Below are 19877 nucleotides of genomic sequence, written 5' to 3' on the forward strand. Positions count from 1 at the left end.
AATAGAAGCACTTGCATTTGAATGAGTTTCAATCATGCTTGGGTACTTGTGCGATCCGACTGAATCAGTTTTGGAATACAACTGCCGCGTGGTGGATCGCGACATCTAGGCTCCCCGAAGTTTCTGAAAAAAAATTTTCAGGTAGGATCACGAAACCACTTTTCTTCAACTTGATTTGGGCCAAAAATCCATCACTGAAAATAAAAATTCTCTAAGTAGTGTGTAAATGCTGATCCTTACCCTATCTGGGGTGTTCACTGAGCATTTCCGCAAACTCTATCTGAAGTTCTCTGTGCATAGGATTTTGACATGTTCCCCAAAGCAAAAGGAATGAATGTGAAACAATCAAGACCACGATTAGAAGCACTTGCATTTGAATGAGTTTAAATCATGCTTGTGTACTCGTGTGATTCGACTGAATTAGTCTTGGAATACAACTGCCGCGTGGTGGATCGCGATATCCAGGCACCCCGCAATTTCAGAAAAAAATTTTTCAGCTAGGATCACGACACCACTTTTCCTCAACTTGACCTGGGCCAAAAATGCATCACTGAAAATAAAAATTCTCTAAGTAGTGTGTAAATGCTGATCCTTACCCTACCTGGGGTGTCCACTGAGCATTTCCGCGCACTTTATCTGAAGTTCTCTGGGCATAGGATTTTGACATGTTCTCCAATCCAAAAAGGAATGAGTGGGAAACAATCAAGACCAAAAATAGAAGCAGTTGCATTTGAATGAGTTTCAATCATGCTCTGGTACTTGTGTGATCCGACTGAATCAGTTTTGGAATACAACTGTCGCGCGGTGCAACGCGACAACAAGGCACCCCGGAGATTCTGAAAAAAGATTTTCAGCTAGGATCACGAAACCACTTTTCCTCAACTTGACTTGGGCCAAAAATCCATCCCTGAAAAAAAAATTCTCTATGTAGCGTATAAATGCTGATCCTTACCCTACCTGGGGTGTCCACTGAGCATTTCCGCGAACTCTATATGAAGTTCTCTGGGCATACAATTTTGACATGTTCTCCAATCCAAAAGGAATGAGTGGGAAACAATCTAGACCAAGGATAGAAGCACTTGCATTTGAATGAGTTTCAATCATGCTTGGATACTCGTGTGATTCGAATGAATCAGTCTTGGAATACAACTGCCGCGTGGTGGATCGCGATCTCAATGCACTCCGGAGATTCTGAAAAAAATTTTTCAGCTAGGATCACGACACCACTTTTCCTCAACTTGACTTGGGCCAAAAATCCATCCCTGAAAATAAAAATTCTCTAAGTAGTGTATAAATGCTGATCCTTACCCTACCTGGGGTGTCCACTGAGCATTTCGGCGAACTCTATCTGAAGTTCTCTGGGCATAGGATTTTGACATGTTCTCCAAACCAAAAGGAATGAATGTGAAACAGTGAAGACCAAGGATAGAAGCACTTGCATTTGAATGAGTTTCAATCATGCTTGGATACTTGTGTGATCCGACTGACTCAGTTTTGGAATAAAACTGCCACGCGGTGCATCGCGTCAACCAGGCACCCCGGAGTTTCAAAAAAAAAAATTTCAGCTTCGATCACGAAACCACTTTTGTTCAACTTGATTTGGACCAAAAATCCATCACTGAAAATAAAAATTCTCTAAGTAGCATATAAATGCTTATCCTTACCCTACCTGGGGTGTCCACTGAGCATTTCGGCAAACTCTATCTGAAGTTCTCTGGGCATACGATTTTGACATGTTCCCCAAACCAAAAGGAATGAGTGGGAAACAATCAAGACCACAAATAGAAGCACTTGCATTTGAATGAGTTTCAATCATGCTTGGGTACTCGTCTGATTAGACTGAATCAGTTTTGGAATACAACTGCCGCGTGGTGGATCGCGACATCTAGGCTCCCCGAAGTTTCTGAAAAAAAATTTTCAGGTAGGATCACGAAACCACTTTTCTTCAACTTGATTTGGGCCAAAAATCCATCACTGAAAATAAAAATTCTCTAAGTAGTGTGTAAATGCTGATCCTTACCCTATCTGGGGTGTTCACTGAGCATTTCCGCAAACTCTATCTGAAGTTCTCTGTGCATAGGATTTTGACATGTTCCCCAAAGCAAAAGGAATGAATGTGAAACAATCAAGACCACGATTAGAAGCACTTGCATTTGAATGAGTTTAAATCATGCTTGTGTACTCGTGTGATTCGACTGAATTAGTCTTGGAATACAACTGCCGCGTGGTGGATCGCGATATCCAGGCACCCCGCAATTTCAGAAAAAAAATTTTCAACTAGGATCACGACACCACTTTTCCTCAACTTGACCTGGGCCAAAAATGCATCACTGAAAAGAAAAATTCTCTAAGTAGTGTGTAAATGCTCATCCTTACCCTACCTGGGGTGTCCACTGAGCATTTCCGCGTACTCTATCTGAAGTTCTCTGGGCATAGGATTTTGACATGTTCCCCAAACCAAAAGGAATGAGTGGTAAACAATCAAAACCACGGATAGGAGCACTTGCATTTGAATGAGTTTCAATCATGCTTGGGTATTCGTATGATCCGACTGCCTGAGTTTTGGAATACAACTGCCACGCGGTGCATAGAGACAACCAGGCACCACGGAGTTTCTGAAAAAAAATTTTCAGCTAGGATCATGAAACCACTTTTCTTCTATCTCTATATGGACTTCTGTGGGCATCAGAATTTGATACGTTCCCCATGCCAAATAGTATGAGTGGGAAACAATCAAGACCATTGATCAGAGCTCTTTCAAGTGACAGAGATTCAATAATGCTTGGTTACAACTTTTGATCTGACCGAGTCAGTTTTGGGTTACAATTAGCGCACGGTGCAATGCGACATCCAGGCCCCAGAGAGTTTCCGAAAAAAAAATTCAGATAGGATTAAAAAACACCTGTCCTAGAGCTGACTTGGGGCCAAAATTCCAGTGCTGAGCTTAAATATTATCTAAATAGTGTGTGAATGCTAACCCTAACCCTAACTGGTTCTGTGTCTTTGAAGCCCTGTAATCATCAGATTTGAAAACTATCTTCAAACCAAGATACACGGTATTATTGTAAAACAATCAAAACCATTGAGGAAATCTCTTTAAAATTTTGTCAATAATGTATCTTCTTTAGCCAAATTTTCAATCATCTGAAAAATGCCGTAAAAGTGGAATTTACATGAGCATGCATTTCAGGCCAGTGTAAGGTATGGATTACATGAACCATTGACTCTGACTATAAATGTAGTTGTACAACTTGTTGACTCTAGCTATAGATTTATTTGCATGTTAAATTGCATTATTAAAAGAGTTAACCCAGTGGAACAGGTTTTCTTATACACTACCTTTTCACCTGATTCAGTTTTGAAATACAACAAGTGAATAGTGCAATATACAATATAAGCAATCAAAACCCTCTGAAAAAGCCCTTCACTCAGCAGAGTTGGAAATGTTCCTCAAAACAAGAAATATGAGTGTAAAACAATCTCAAACATTGAAAAAACATCTTGGAAATGTATCTTCTTCACTAATGTATCTTTTTTAGGCAAAGTTTCAATTAGCTTAAAAATACTGTAAAAACGGTATTTCCTGTAGTTACACTTACAGACGAGAGCTCCACCAGTGGAATCAGGAGAGAGGTGTAAACTGCACTATGCTGATAAGAGCACTCTCTCTATCAGAGTTCAGCTGCAGTAGCTTCCAACTGTATTGAGCTACTTAACTGTGAGTGGCTTAGTGTGGGTAAAGCAAGTGCAGATTTAGACCCCTAATCGCCTTTTCTTTCAAGTTAGTGCAACTACCGTGAATTTTGTTTTCGAATGTGAAGTATTAAACGGATAAATTATGAGACAATTGACCCTTTGGAGTAATGAACCTGCAACCCTAAGCAACTGTTTCTTCCTTTGTTTTGGGATTTTTTTATGTTAAATACACTACGTACTGCAGAAAACACTGTTTGGGAGGAATTTCCAATTTCTCCCTCCCTACCCAGTGTATTTCTAATGTAACGTCCCTTAGTATAGGGTGCATCTACTCTATGTGTATTCACCAGTGTAACTGCTATCTACCACACTGCCCGGGTGGATGCAATACGACATTTCTGGTATCGTACTGTACTGTACAACAACTGTGATTGTTGTGTCATTAACTATAAGAGTTTGAACTGTAAGAGCCCGATGGCTTTCTCATATTTCTTATCCTTTGTCTTACAAACCTAAAAAGAACCATCTATACATCCTAAGGTGCATTAATTTGCAATTACTACTATTTAAATGATCAAACTTACTAAACTCATTGCATAGCCTCTATGCTAGCTGAGATATTATAAAACAAAAACCTGGTTTACCTTACTGTATGAGGGGAAAAATCTAAAAAAGAGCATGCAAGTAAATGAAATGATCATCAGTATTGTAGTGTAAAATGAAGGTATGGGAACAACTGATGTAAAAAGGCAACTGTCCACTTTAAAAAGTGATTTGTCTATTGCAGTTAAGGTAATTGCAATGTCCTTGACAGACTTCCAACTTGGCAATACAATAGGCTTTTTTTTTCAAGCTCTCAGTGTGACTGACAAGATAAGAGCTGTAATCTCAGAGAAGCCTTTAAAGCTCTTAAATAACAGACCAAAGCAGAATTTGCCGATTTAAAGTCACTTCAGACTGCAAAGTTGTGCTCTTCATCAGTTCCTACATTATGTGCTATTATCTTGCAGTTTTTCTACCAAGTGAAAGACTGTCTTAATCAGACAGCTCTAATTAACACATGATCCATGTCTTATCTTATTTGGAGTGCAAAAGGAAAACAAGATCAACCAGGCTATCTTGTCAGGCTATCCTGAGGCTCTGTGGATAATAACGAAATTGTTTATACTGATGACCTTTGAAGGACTTATCAAGAGTAGGTTTAAAAAACGGGAAATTTAGGAGTACTGTTAACAACAGTTTTTGCTCCTGTCTTCATTCTTATAGGGAATCCCAAGGGAGTTAGAAGACTCCATAAAGCAGCAGAATTGGCCTGCACTCACCTGCACTGAGAACTAAACAGGGTGTTGCTGGCTATAGATGGAATTATTTACGGGAAACCAAAAACAACATCGTAAAGCAAAGTTCAGAAACAAAAGTTATAAGCAAATACTTGCATCTATTTGAAAGAAACATTTCTCCTGTCCCAAAGATGTATGAGGGGTCTTCTCGTTTTGTCCTTTGGCAAGAACAGACTGCTCAAATCCCCAATGCCTTGTGTTTTATAGAGTAGGAGCTTTTAATAAGCAGGTGAGGAAGAGCTATCAAAGGCTAATTTATTTTTTTTATTACTGTAATTAATTCAATTTTGTAATTAAGATCACTGTTGGAAAGAAAATCAGTTGCCCATTGATATTGATTCATTGCAAAAGCAATTCCGTACAGGTGGGTGTATGTCAGCAACAGTATAACTGTAAAGAGTAATGACAGTGTTGTTTAAAAATGTAAGATGCCCACATACAGCCATGGGCATATTTTGCTTTGCATATGTATTGCAGATAGGGAATCATTTTATAAACAAATACTTTAAAAAAGCCCTGGGTAAAATATTTACTCTATGATTAAGAGGATATGTTGGACAAAGTTTTCAGATGTACATATACTATATATGTGTAACATAGTGAATGCCTTCAGATTGAATGTTTTTTCAATATTCAATCTCAATACTATATAAACATAATCTCAGTTATCTGAACTGACTTTTTAAAATAATTTGACAAATAAATCTATAGCAGGACCGTAAAAGCAAAGCATTTCTGTAACAGGCAGCTGTCAAACTAATTTCAGACATTACCCCAGAAGAGTAGCAGATCTTGCATTTCCAGTTCTCTTGTTAGCATGTTAGTTTAATATCGTTCTGCACGCTAAAGATTTTACACTGGTGTAATCTGAGACCCCCAGTAGTCCTTTTTAAAATAATACTGTGCTATAGTCCCAAAAATAGCATCTCATATGAGAAAGAAATACTTGCTAAGGGGAGACTCCACAGAAACTGTACTATAACACACTGTTAATGGACAGTATGTTCATTGACTTATGTGGTAACCAATGCTTCACATTTACAGAAGCAGCCATGACTGAAGAAATTCATTCTGTAACTGTAAATGAACAGGAAAATATCTGCTACAAGCAAAAATCTTATTTTAAACCCAATGTTTTTTATCTGTCTCAAGTTCTATATATCCATCATACTGTAAGTTTTAATGGCAAAAATTTAGAATAAAGTAGTAAAGACAAAAAAAAACGTGTATTATAGACTGCTAAAATTTGTCTTTTTCAGAGAATCGGCACTTCAACCAAAATTAGATATGGTGTTTCACTCAAACTAAATCTCAAATACAGGCAGCAAAACCAACACAATTCCTTTAAGAGGGTTTGCAGATATAATACAACCCTGGTAAAACACTAAGGATATCTCACAGGGCTGTCCACAGTCATGTGGGTTGTAGTCAAAGCTAGGAAGAAGTGCTGCAGGAAAAACAGACGTTCCACTGAGTGAAATACTTCATATTCCATTTCTAGCATTTATGTAGTACAATTGCACAACATGAAAGAACAAGCAAAATATCCAGATGCCCATCTTCATGTATACAGACATTAAGCAGGTCAATAGCTAAATTTGCATGAAATAATTAAGACATGTCATGTTCAACAAAACAAGAAATTACTCCACCTCATCATTTGTAAAGAAGGTGAATCTCAAGAAGTATCTTGAAGTATCAAGAAGTATCAAATGCTTTAGTCTGTCAACACCAGACTAAAGTGGACATTACTTTTGTAGCTTTTGGTAAATTGACTAAAATATTTCATGACAATTTTTCCTTAATACTAATTTCCTTAATAAGTGGTGGAGATAAAAGTTGTCCAAGTCTGGAAAGCAGAAATGCATTATTTCTTTCAAAGTGTTGCCCATAGGATGTACTTACATTTTTATTGTATATATAATAGCAGGCTATCCATGCATTACTTTGAGAGGGTATTTCCACAAAAAAAAACAGGTACACTAAAGTTCTACTTTTTTGTCCAATGTGGTGTGCATTATCCATTTAATTTATATTTCTATAATGCTGCATCACACTGTAATAAAATATGAAATATATTTTAAAAAAAGTCCCACCTTCTTGCCTTTGCCTGTAATATTTGTGTGGAGACAAAAATATTTTTCCCATGAATGTTATGAATGGTTTGAAGGATTCCTAAGAGACAAAATTATTTTAAAAAACATTGAAATGTAAACATTATGCCCATAAACTAGCATAAAAGAAAGGGCACTAAGATTTTGTATATGTTTTAGTGTCACTAATACAAAAATAACAGTTTTCCAAGTTGTTTGGTTTTAATCTGCTGTGATCATATGCAGTAGCCTCCAGATCTAACATATCCTTGATAAATTGCATCTAAAAATGGATTTAGGATGAAATGTTTTGATACAGATAAATGAAATTAATGTTGTGTTTATAAGTAGAATGTACACTCGAAGTGGTTTCTAAATGTAAGGCACTCGCATTCATTCATACTCCAGCAATCTATATTTTACTAACTCTCCCCTTTCACTTTGTGAGAAGCTTTCACCTGTGGCATTCATGATGTTCTTACACATCTTGCAAGTGATATCTGACTTCTCTCCTTTGTCAGCTCTGTCCAACATCTTCAGGTTGTGTTCGTGATTAATCTTTTCTTAAGCTCTCACCATATTCTACTAGAGGCTGACCAATCAAGATAATTGATTTTTTGTGCTCCCTTTACCACTGAGCTTGATGCAGGCTTTTCAATGTCTTACAATTCTCATTTGTGACCATGCTAGAGCTTTCAGACAAAAAGCATTTTTTGTGTCTATTTTTTCCCCAGTTCAAAACAGGACCTGAGACCAAATGTTTTTTTTTCTTGCAGGGATGAGCTTTACCTTTACATGGTTATCATGTCCAATGCTGGGATTATACCCAACTACATCAAGGGGAACTCATTGCAATTTGGCAAATTCACTGCAGAAATTTGCCAGTGGAACTGCCAGTCCTCAAATGACCAGGTCAGCCTCACATGGTGGTTTTGCAGACCTTAGATCCTGATGATGCCAGAATGATGAAAGAAGACTGAGGTCATTGTGGCTTCGAGAACCTATTAAGACTAAAAAAAACATTAAAGAACTAAATTTACAGCCTTTATTTTCAACTTGTATATAAGGCATGTTTTAGGTAGATAATGTATTTAAAACTGATATATTTATCGTTTTATGCATTTTTATAAAATCGTTTCAGAAATGTTGTAGTTTCTTGATGTGCAGGTTTATCAAGAACATTAATACACTTGGAGGCAACTGTATATAACAGAATAAAAATAATTTGCTTTAACAATTTGAAAAGCAGTTGGTTGAACATTATTCTTCACATTTTAACATTCAGCAAAAATCAATATAACCAGAAATGGCATGCATTTAAAAACTGTTACAGATTCAGTGTAAAGCGGACCAATGAATAAAAGCTTTACACTCTACAAACAACCGAACACAATTTAAAAAATGTAAACCTCATCAACTCTTTCACCTCAGCTAAACTATGTAATGCAGATTTTCAATAAATATGTCTAAAAATTATCTTTATACACAGTATAAAGGAAGAAGAAACACAAAAATGATCAAGATCCCTTTTTTTTTCCTCATAGCATCTACCGTGGGTATTGGAATCTGCGCGAATGCAACGTGTGCAGAATTACAGTGAGAGGCGCTGTCAGCACCGCAGGCGGAACCTGGCCAGCAGAGGCAGGTGGTCAGAAGAGTTGTGCTCATTAGGCAGCCCGTTTACAGTCCACAAGTCCTTCTCGCACAGGAGACAGAGCCTCGCAAGCAGCTGCAGCCTGCCGTCAGGAATGGGGCCGCTTCCTGTAGCGAAGGAGAGATCCGAATTAATCCCGATGGCGCACGGCCTTCTGTTCCACCACTTAGGACCACTAAGGCCATAAAGTGCAATTCTGACACATGACTCATCTGCTCACCTTTAAACACTCCTTTGCCAGCTACCAAAGACTAAGAGCTTTTACACTTGGAAAGAGTGAATACTTCGGCAACAAATGTTCGGAATTAGCTTTGTGAACACTACAAGTACAGCGCTCGGGTTTGGCTGACATTTCGATAAAACCTAATGGTCAACAATAGCACCTTATCAAGAATAGGACGCTGCTGTACATACAGTTAGTGATTTAAGTTTTTAGTTTTAACTGGACATAATCTAAAAAAATACCACTCAAGAGTTAAGTAAAAAAAATCTGCTTTTAGTCTTTACACCAATAACATTTCTTGTAGTTGGTATATTTTGATACGGTCAACCATTTCATGCACACTGAAGCCACTGGCTTTCAAAACAGTCATCAAGACCACTGACCAACTTTTTTCCGACAGAATGTACCGGTGGTGCAACTAAAACAACTCAAAGGCATGGAAAGGAGGGCGACGGGGGGCTTAATGCAAAATGTGTTGGTGATTGTGAAAGAAAATGACACTTTTTCCAAATTGAAAGTCTGCGCCCGTCTATAAATACCGCTCTCAGTGGATTGCCAGTCAGACAACTGCCAGTCAGATCTTGTGCTTGAACCTGACCTCATCATCCAAAATTTGACTTGTAATCTGTGCACAAGTATTATTTTGTTTAGCTGCAGTGCTTAATTTCTAACAACATTGAATGTGCAGTTATTTTGTCCTTATCAATTCAGTTGCAGTATATTAACAAAAAGAATGTTCGAGGTTTATTATAACAAAAATACCTGATAGTAATGAAAACTGAAAAATCAATGTTAAACTGAACCAAAGAGAAACATAATGAACATTCTGATTAGCTGCTCCTCCGCTAATTAGAGAACAAGCAATCACAGTGCATTCTAGTGATACTGTATATGCTATACACCATGTTTGTTTGTGAATGGCATTTCATGCAGAGTCCTTTCAGAATTTAAAAATAATCTCAACAGTAGCTTCATCTTTCATTTGCAATGTGATGAACACACTTCTCCAAAATAACAGAATCAGGGAAAAATGCAGGTTCCAGTGATTGCACTTCAGGTTTTAACAAGCTAAGGAGCAACTCGAACAGGACAGAAAGTCTCACTACATCTCCTGAGCCTACAAACACTGGAGCAATCAATGTCAAACTGACAGAGAAGGGGAGGTGGGTGTTAAAGTTGAGAAAAATAAAAATTTAAAAAACACCCATGGGTGCCTTCTTTTTTTCTATAATTAACAATAGTCTTATATACCAAGACACAATATCTGCAAGCTGCACTAACTTGTAGTTTACCAAAGCCTATCCCTGAGATGTCCAGGCCTGTATGGGTTTGTGCTTTTTACCTGGTTGCACAGAGATATCGTTCTTTGCTGCAGAGTAGAAGATGTAGTCCACAGTGAGGGCTGTCCTAGAGTGACAAGTTGTGATCTCTGGTGTCCCGCCTTTGGTCAGGAAATGAGAATAGACTGAGGTCAGCCTGAACTTATGTTCTATGCTCGACTGCAACCTGTGAAGACAGAATGCAATGCTTATCACATGGTGCGCTGCTCTGCTGCCAGCAAGACTCTTTACCATTTTATTTCAAGACAAATGTGCCTTCTGGCTTTCCTGATAGCTCTGACATTTATTCTGACCACATAAACATATACTACCCAACAGTACTTCCAAACTGCCATTAGCTGTGAAATTTACAGAACTGGACAAAGAAGGTTATACAAGCTATGGAGAATGCTTCCTTGTTTAGAGGGATCCACTCTTATTAAGCTTAAAACAGTGGCTTCCTTGTTGTCAATTCTCATCTCATATAGACAAACAGTGCAAACAGAGAGGAAAGGGACTCTTTTACTATTTGAATACTATAGTTCTTGATTGTCAATGTACAGACAGACAGAAATGAAAGTCTCCCACAATTTGACATTTAAGTATTGCTAAAATGGCACAGCCTTGTTGTGAAACACTGTCCTAGAAGTAAGATCTTCCCCACCTTGACTGACTAGCTTTATTAAAATCCTGCTATATACTAAAAAGTATAATTGGCTTTTTATATTTTAATACAATGAAAACCTACTTTTTCTCTGGTGTGAAATTTTCCTCTTCTCTCACACACAGTCCTGAAATCCCTCCTTCATCAAGAACTGTGAAAAACAAAAAACAAAAATACTTAAATGCAAATGTTAAAAAAACACCAAGCGAGATGTTAATGTTTTCACTTAAATGTTAAAACAATTTTAAAGTCCTTTATAGTCCTCAAAATAGATATTATTTCCAGCATCTAGATACTTAAATCCAAAAGGGAGTCATTATAAAAACAGATCCTTTTAATTATGTCCCTGGTGTTGGTTTCCACAACATACTGACCCACTGTTCCACCTTCTGATGTTAGTAGGTACCTGGTTTTGCCTCAGGTGACATTTCATACTGACAGTTGTTAGAGATTCCCAGACTTTTAGGCCAGATTGGAACAGAGAGGATCCTCTGGCCTCTGGGACTCTGCTCCTGTCCTGAGATCTGGAACAAAGAAGAAAACTGTAACATCGGGAGGGCATCCATTAAGTTCAAAGTGTACAAATAACAAAAAAAGAGCAATTTCCTTCTTTATTTCAAATCGTCTGGAACAAATCTCACTTCGTAAATGTTTGGATGAGGTACAAACCACAAACCACCTGGATGTATTTTACATCAGGCACTTTACTTAAGGCTGGAAATCATTACCCAGAAAAAGCCCTATGAGCCTTTGGTCACCTTATACTTGCTGTCACCTTGTATGTGCTGTCAGCATGAAACATACACAGTAAATAGCTGCATAGTTGCCAAAAAGAAAACCTCCTCACCTTGCCGATGGGAAGCCCCTCATATTCCAGCTTGCCTTCCCTAATGAAGCTGTAGAGCGGAGAGCCAGGGACGGAGTTGAAGTCCCCACAGAAGATGATGGGACAGTAGCTTCCATCCTCCTGGTCGGACACTTTGCTAATCTCGGCCAGCAGCATGGCCAGCTGGGTGAGCTTGATGTCCCCTCTCCTGGGGTTGTAGAGCAGGTGGGTGTTGGCCACACAGAGGCAGGGGGCCGAGCTCCCGGGGGCAGCGGGCCTGAGGAGCAGCACCAGCCCCACGTTATCCCGGTCCAGCAGGGGAATGCCATGGCGGTAAAACTCTACCGGATGGCACGACACCAGCGAGAATTTGGACTGCTTGAAGCCAATCACACAGCCGTCTGGCTTCCTCCCTGTCCGCATCTTGTACTCACAATGGTAACCTGTGTGGGGTGCAAACAGTGGAATTGAAGGTGTGATCTTGTTCTTCCCAGTCATACAAATGTCTTAATTCACACCGCATTAACAAATTCATCTTTCTGACAGTACTTTAGGAAGAGAACTAACAATTCAAATGGTTAATATTTATTATACGTCATAATATTTTATGGGTGTTGTTAATGCTCTAGCTACAAACTGATGTACTTTATTCAATTGATTTTATATGGCACTTAAATCTATTTTTTCATACAGCAACATTTTTTGTGAAAGAAAAAAACAAGTCAGATTCAGATCTCAGACTCAAGTGTGCTACGTTTACAATAAGCAGGGAACATACACAGCATATACTATACATTCACTCAGAGCATACATAGTTAGAAACTACATGCTTGAATCTCTTCAAAAATGACATTGGAAGTGTGCTGCTTTATTGGCTGTTATAAAAGGGAAACAGTCATGTCCAATTGCATTCCCTGAAGAGTTATTGTGATCATAGGGAGGACAAAATGTAAGTAGCGTAATTCTAAAAATAAAACAGGGCAATGTACGGCTTTTTAACCTGACTGTCTGGTTTTATCCGACACAGTGATATAAAAAAGGAAGTGGTGGGGATGGCAATAGCACAAGTAGTACAGGGATCATAGTTTTTGGAAAGAAGCTAGAGCTCCCTCTAGTGATTAAACCTATGCAATTTTAAAAACGGCACCACTCAAAGATCCTTTGCTGGAAACAGTAATTGCTCATGATAATTAGCAGTTGTCTGTAGACTAGACATACTTGAAATACACAGCTGCAATTTTATACATTAATATCTGTAGTAATACCATACTCATAAGATATGAGGTTTCAAGTTGACAATCTTAAAGTGTGATGCACATTCTTCTGTGTATTTCAATTGCCCTACAGGCTGCTGCCATATTTTCTGCTGAAAACACATTTTATAGATGGATTGGTTTTATAGGAAAATTGGCGATGTTTTATATATGACATGTGTGTTTTAATGACATCAATGTAGCAATGCACTTGTATAATCTATAACTGAGATTTTCAACATCCCAAATTATTTAGTCCTATTCAGTGGTTATTTTATTAAAGAAATAAGATACATGTGGAAAAAAATAAAACAAAATCTCTCTGCGGTACCTAAGGACTCTAGACTGGGTTTGATCTGTTTTTTGTAGTGGTCCTCTTGCACTTCTTGTAGGCACAATATCTAAGGAGAAAAAGGTTTACACAGCTGTATAGTAAAATTGAACACAAATACACATCTGCATTATACACAGTCATGTTATGATGTAAAAGGATCTGTCTGATAACTGACGCTCACAGGAGACAGGGGAATGAAACAGTGTAATAGACAATACAGTCATTAGGAAAACTCAGGTTGGGCTACAGTAGGTGGTCTTGTGGGGTTAATCGTTACTTTTTCTTTTTGAAAGCCTGGGATGATAAGCAATTTACTTTGCAAATGAACAGATTTAGTGGATTTGTTACAGTTCCTATTGTGTAACACTCTACAATTCAAAAGCCTGCACACCTTCGAAAGGCTAGAGGCTATGTACTTGAAGAGCATGGATGTCTAACTTCCCTCCGGTTAATCATTTACCGTACATGCATGAGCACTGCAAGAGCACCAGAGAACACCTTGTGACTACTTTAGCTCTCAGTGCTGTCTGTCACAACACCTCCACAAAGTTTAAAAGAAAGGAACAGGTAGGGCATACTGCTGGGTCTGCAATTCACTGAGGGCCACTCTCACAATGTCTCAGCTCATCAAGTTACAGAACTGAGTTACAAGTGTCTCTGCATGGGGAAAAAAAAGCATTGTGCTGGCAGATATGTAGATATGAATATTTCAGTTTTTTTATTTTTCCTAAGAATATTTCCTAACATAAAACAAGGTCAAATTAAAATAATTAATTTTGTTTCACCGCTTTGAAACAAAAATATCACAGAGAACTACATTTCAATGTAGGATTTGTAATTCAGTAAAATGAGAGAATTGGTCAAGGGTCTGAATACTTTTGCAAGGCACTCTATACAGTATTCTTGTTCAGTGACAAAGAAATAAAAGGAAAATATTTTACATTAATTCACAATGCGCAATTTGAAATCTTGTTGCTGGTAAAACTTCTTTAGCTCTATCAAGGCGTTAGCCCATTGTTTTGTACACTGTCTACCGTATTCAAGTATTTCATTCTTTTACAGAGTACTCATCTGACAATAAGGATGGTGAACATATACTGAGCATAAAAAAATTACCACTGCAATAAATTCACAAATGAGAAAAAATATTTCTGCAGCAGGTGCAAAGACATATTCCTGAACAGACATAAGTTTCATTAAACGGAGACCTAGCTTAAATGTGCATTACAACTTTAAGCATTTTGAGTGCAACAGTTTTCAGAGAATTACATTCAACAACGGATAGTTGAAATGGCTGTGTACGGAGTCAGACAGATCTTTTATCATTCTGAGTTCAACAACACTAATACAATCTTCATACAAGCTGTGCTTAAAACGTTTCTTAAAATGGATTCCTTTACATCCTGTTTTCAAGTAATACAAATCTATTTTAGTGATGTAATGCTTGTTTTGTAAGTTTCAACTTATGATAATGATTAAACAGAAGCATGGCAAGAAGAAAGACATAAACCACCCTCTCGTCTTCAGCTCTTTTTTACTCACATCTGCATTTTGCTGCCTGAACTCCTTCAGGATGTTGGGAAACCTGTGACTCCAGTTCAGTATTGGCTGGCTGCAGTGTCTGTAGAGGTGTGAATTGTCCTCCAGTAGGTCCTGGGAAAGGATGTTGTACGACATCACAGAGAAGTCAAATGACTTTGTTTCTTTCCCATCAGCAGTGAAAATGTTGGCTCCTTCATTCTGCTGGTAATGTTGTGAAAAATCTTCCCACCTTCGTTGTATTTCTGCAGAACACCCAAGGTATTAAATAAAAGATAGCTTTAAGAATTTGCAGAATAAACAGAAAATTGAAGCATCACAAAAAAAAAAGATTTTTGCATAAAACGTTTCCTTTATGCCAAGGCTCAAGTACAATGTAAGCCATTTGTTCTAGAGGAATGAATAAGCCTCTGTGCTGTAAAATGCCTCATTTGTTCATCAGGTTTCAGGCATCTTATTAGATTACAGAGGTGTGTCAAAGACAATAAGGCATCAAACAGTAAAAGACTTCATCAGTTTCAATGCCGGGTGCTGTTTAGCAAACCAAAATCGTGTTTAACCCTTCTGCTCCATTTGTTTGTTTTCAACACAAAATCATCCAAATCATCTTATTACTGCAATACACATGAAACAGTCAGAAAGATACTACTAAGAAAGAAACTGGTTGTGTTTTGTTTGTCCACAACATCAACATGACAAAGACTGTTTTGCCTTTTTTTAAATTTTTTTAGTCTTAAAGATGCAAATATTTGGCGACTGACTAAATGTACAGCTTCTTTACTGCAGTCCTACCTGCTCCCTGCTTTGCTTGGTGAGGACATGTTTGACTGACGCACGGAGTTTCAGATTCCGCGGGGCTGTTCTGGGACGAGTCATTCGAGCTCCCAGCTGGACTGAAAGAGCGGAGAGAGGGAGACCCTCTGGCTCCATGCTGACGGGTCTCATCGTTGCTTTTCCTCCTTTTGAAAGGAGGCCCGTTGTCACAACGGTCCATGTGCCCACAGGATAGGTGAATAGCTGGCGCCTGGCGAAATCTAGTAAAAGAGGAATCTGGCCAAGCTGTCCTCCACCTGCTGTGGTGGAAATGGTAAGGAGGCCTGAAATTCACAGAGAGATACCTGCTGGGGTGGGACTGCTGAGGCCAGGGGGGTAAACCACTTAACCATGAGCTGTTCCACAAGGCAGGGCCCTCCCGGCGGCTTTGGAAGGCCCTCAAGTGGAAGAAATGGCTCCTGCCTGGGAGTTTCAGGTGATGAGCAAACATGGAGCGGCTGAGGAGAAAAGGGAAATCTGTCAGATCGAGTCAAAACAGACCTACAAGAGAATACTGCGCACATAACAGTGTAGCGTGTTAAATAACTGATCATGAGCAATAAAAACATAAGAACAGTTATAAATAAGAGGAGACCATTCAGCCCATCTAACCCATTTTGTAGTAGTCAAGTAGTCGACTCCATTGTAGTCCTCTCCGATAACGAGTGTCAATTCACTTCTAACGTTACACTTTCCATCACTAAAAACAAAATTTTTTAATGGTTTTTCAAACTATTACAAATGCAAGTGATCTCCATTTTCCTCTTAACACAATCATTTCTTTTTACAACAGAGAAACTATTTCGAAATAAACAAAGCATAATGCAGACAACAACACAACAGGGGGATTATAAATATTTTGACCAGGATATAGATAAATATTTTGACCATGTCGTTCCCACTGGAGCTCTCTGGTTTTGTAGTTCACCGTTTATTCCAAGAAAACCTGCTGGGTTGACTTTGCTGAGGCCCCTGAAGACTCGTATCTGGTCCCCTCAAAGTCTTCACAGGCCCAACAATATCAACACCTTCCGCAAACATGAATTTAAGCTTTCACTTACAGTATATCCGAGTCAACAGCAGTTATGTTTACACTGAAGAGAGGTGGGAATGACAACGTATCAAATACTCCCACAGTGAGTTCTGTTTTGCCTTCCTCAATGATCCAATAGGTGTCATTTCAAGCAATAAATCTCAACAAAGTGAGTTTTTAAACTAAGAAGCTGGTATAAGGTTAAAAATTACAAATCACTTTGAATGCTTTCAGAGCCAAAAGTTAATTTAAAATGCATTCCGAACAGAAATTTGAAATCAATGAACTATATACAATGTAGACTCAGAAACTCAATTACTGTGAACCCATGGCAGTGGTCTTCCTAGACTCAGGATAAATGATTGAAATCTATAATTTGTGTGAATCTACGAGTTTGTGGGGGAGAAAACATGTAAAGCAATGTGAACCTTTTTCAACCCACTAACAAAGAAAATAGCAAAATCAGTAATTAATCATTTCGGATCGCCGCTGGGACTAAAAATGCATCATTATCCGGTATTGTAATCGGTGACTTTTTAATAAGAGTTTTAGGGGGAAATCTAACATTCGCAGATTTACACTAATATATGGTACCACATTTAATGGATACGTGCTGATTTGATTAAAACAAAGCTTACATACTGTAGCTATAGTGTACATAAAGTGTTTTCGGATTCCAAGTCAAATAATTTTAATAACCTAAGACTATAAAATGACAAATAAATACACGGCAAAAGTACTTACACATTAGGAGAATGTGTAGCTGCATTTTATCATTTGTCTTGAAAATAAAACGGTAAAGGAAAGCTTTATTATTAAAACACTACAAAATTCTCCCATAAACCCACTTTAAAATGTTTTCGAATAATTCCGTTTACAATCCACATAGGCCCCAAACTACCCTCGCAAGGAAAACTACCCTCTGACCTCTTTACGAGCCAACCCCTAACCTCTCAGAAGACAAAAAATCCGCATAATTCTTAGTTTCAAATACCCGTTTCAATTTCCTCTTGGGGGGTGTAGTCTTTTTGTGATACGAAAGCGATTTTAAATTGCAGAAAATTCTACATAAAAGACTACAACTCCCTGTACTATCAAGTAAAATCATTTTCTACGGGGTGCTAAAAGGGTTAAACAGAGCAAAAGGAGAACAAACAACATCAGATCAATGCCTATGACATAAAACAAATAGAAAAGGCAAAACAACAATGAGCCACATAAAATCGCATTATCACATATATTAAGTGCAAATAATACTGACAATTTTTCTCTGTTTATATGACATTTTAAGTAACACATCCAAAAGAGAGTCATACCTACCAGAACATTTATTTTTTACAATAAAACCAACATACCTGCAGACGAGCTGGCTGAATTGTCTGAATAGCATAAAATACAGTTCCTTTTCACTTATTTTCTTCAGCGGCATATGCGAAGCGATTGTTTGCCCTGCCGACTGGCATGAAGTAATAATGCTAAGTGAATGCTTAAAGCAGATCTACTGTAAGACTACACTCGTCCTCCCCGCATTACAGTACTGTAAAAACGGAACGCGGAGAAAGGCATAGGCTGAAACTACAATGACCAACGAGGTCGTCGATGCACTCAGAGCCCCGTTACTGACAGCACACTGCACGCCCTAATCTTTTGGTCATCAACATCGATTGGTCTTCTGTAGACAACAATTATCATATGTATCATTCTGCCCACACAAAACGCTGAATAGGACTGGGCGCCACAGCTAACGAATCTACATGAGATGTCACAAAAGCATAATGTTTCTTGATTTTCACCAGGCTTGACACCTGGTGCTGTAATTATCTTTTAGTTCACCTTGCAAAACAGCATATATTGGAATAATTAACAGCCCAGTTTGCTTACAGGTAAATGGAATACACGGGTATAAATGGTACATTAGCTATTTTCTTAAGGTGGCATTAAAACAGTCATGATTCTGCAGAGAAATGCATTAATGATAAGGGTGAACCACACATGAAATAGCAATCTGGGTGTTTATGGAGAGTCTTGTATATCTACATCAACACAATATGGAGAAGCAATAAAAGAACAAAAAGAATACTTGGGTATGTACCTCAAAGTGTGAAACCTAAAGGGAGTTACTGTAAGCTTAGGATTTATAATGTAATAGTAAGACCTCTTTTAGAACAAAGTCTACACATTTTTTCACCACACCATGAAAAAGACGATATTTGAAAAAGCGGCTAGAATGATTCATGGACTCAAGGGATTGTCATATATGTGCGGGGTGAGAGACTTTTGTTTAATCTACTAAAAATGGCATTGAGGGGAAATTTGATCCAAATGTATACAATTTTAGGGCATATAGATAGGGTCAATCCAAGGGACATGTTCTGTCTTTGAGGACCTTCAAGGACTGATTGAATGAAATTCTAGATTAACATGGCAACAAAAGCACTAAGTTAGTAGGATAGGGCAAACAAACTTATCCTATCTGTGCTCTTACAATACAAATACATAGAATTTAATTGTCCTTCACCTTTAAGTCTTATTTGTATTGTGTTATTTGTAAACTTGTATTAGTTTATATCTCATGTTTTCCAAATAAATATTAAACAACACCAAACATTGCTTTTCTACAAATAGAAATCTATCTGAACAATGATTCAATATGGTAATGTCTGCGTTGTTTAATAGTTTAATTGCTTTATATCTGATTTATTTAGCACTTTCTTGCATCTGGAAAAAAGTCGGTTTCCACCTGGTATAATGTTCCCTCAAACATTTTGAAATATCTCTGGAAGTTTATACAGTAGAAGCCTGGTTCATGGTTTAAACTAAAGCTAAAATAAAAGCTTTATTTAAAATATGTGACACTAAAAAGCATGGGTAGGAAAAATTAGTGCTGCTTAAACAATCCAAATGCGATCAAGTAAGGCTTGCTCAGTCATGATTCTTCAGATATCTTTACTGATTTCATAAAGACTGAAGTGTTCCCCTCTGTGCATTCTTATTATCAATAAAGACTGCATCGTAAAGTCTACATAGGCTACCATCACATGCTCATCTCAACACCGGGCAGGAAAGGTAACAATACAACTCTTCTGTGTT

General features: G+C 37.9%; 1 protein-coding gene across 2 annotated transcripts; it reads right to left on the reverse strand.

The window, feature by feature from the left end:
• Positions 1 to 7294: 7294 nt before the first annotated feature.
• Positions 7295 to 18216, reverse strand: angel2 (angel homolog 2 (Drosophila)). 2 transcript variants are annotated; one of them, XM_088909384.1, is made up of 9 exons: positions 18143 to 18216; positions 15734 to 16212; positions 14945 to 15186; positions 13400 to 13469; positions 11837 to 12258; positions 11396 to 11513; positions 11074 to 11140; positions 10349 to 10512; positions 7295 to 8890 (listed from the first exon to the last, which is right to left on the reverse strand). In XM_088909384.1, the coding sequence occupies exons 1-9, from the start codon at positions 18214 to 18216 to the stop codon at positions 8739 to 8741; spliced, it is 1788 nt and encodes a 595-aa protein (XP_088765510.1). In that variant the 3' UTR covers positions 7295 to 8738. The 2 variants fall into 2 exon arrangements, with proteins under 2 accessions (XP_088765510.1, XP_088765512.1); XM_088909386.1 differs by lacking the exon at positions 18143 to 18216 and adding an exon at positions 17532 to 17740.
• Positions 18217 to 19877: the final 1661 nt, after the last annotated feature.

The sequence above is a fragment of the Atractosteus spatula genome, chromosome 2, assembly GCF_055471065.1.
Source record: "Atractosteus spatula isolate fAtrSpa1 chromosome 2, fAtrSpa1.hap1, whole genome shotgun sequence".
Taxonomy (NCBI): Eukaryota; Metazoa; Chordata; class Actinopteri; order Semionotiformes; family Lepisosteidae; genus Atractosteus; species Atractosteus spatula.

Excerpts from the sequence above, each read along its gene's own strand:
- angel2 (XM_088909384.1), bottom strand. The coding sequence starts at position 18,216 with ATGCCGCTGAAGAAAATAAGTGAAAAGGAACTGTATTTTATGCTATTC. Across the intron at positions 16,213-18,142 it reads TTCAGCCAGCTCGTCTGCAG|CCGCTCCATGTTTGCTCATC; the intron begins GTATGTTGGTTT and ends TTTTCTCCTCAG. Across the intron at positions 13,470-14,944 it reads TCAGGCAGCAAAATGCAGAT|ATATTGTGCCTACAAGAAGT; the intron begins GTGAGTAAAAAA and ends TTTTCTCCTTAG.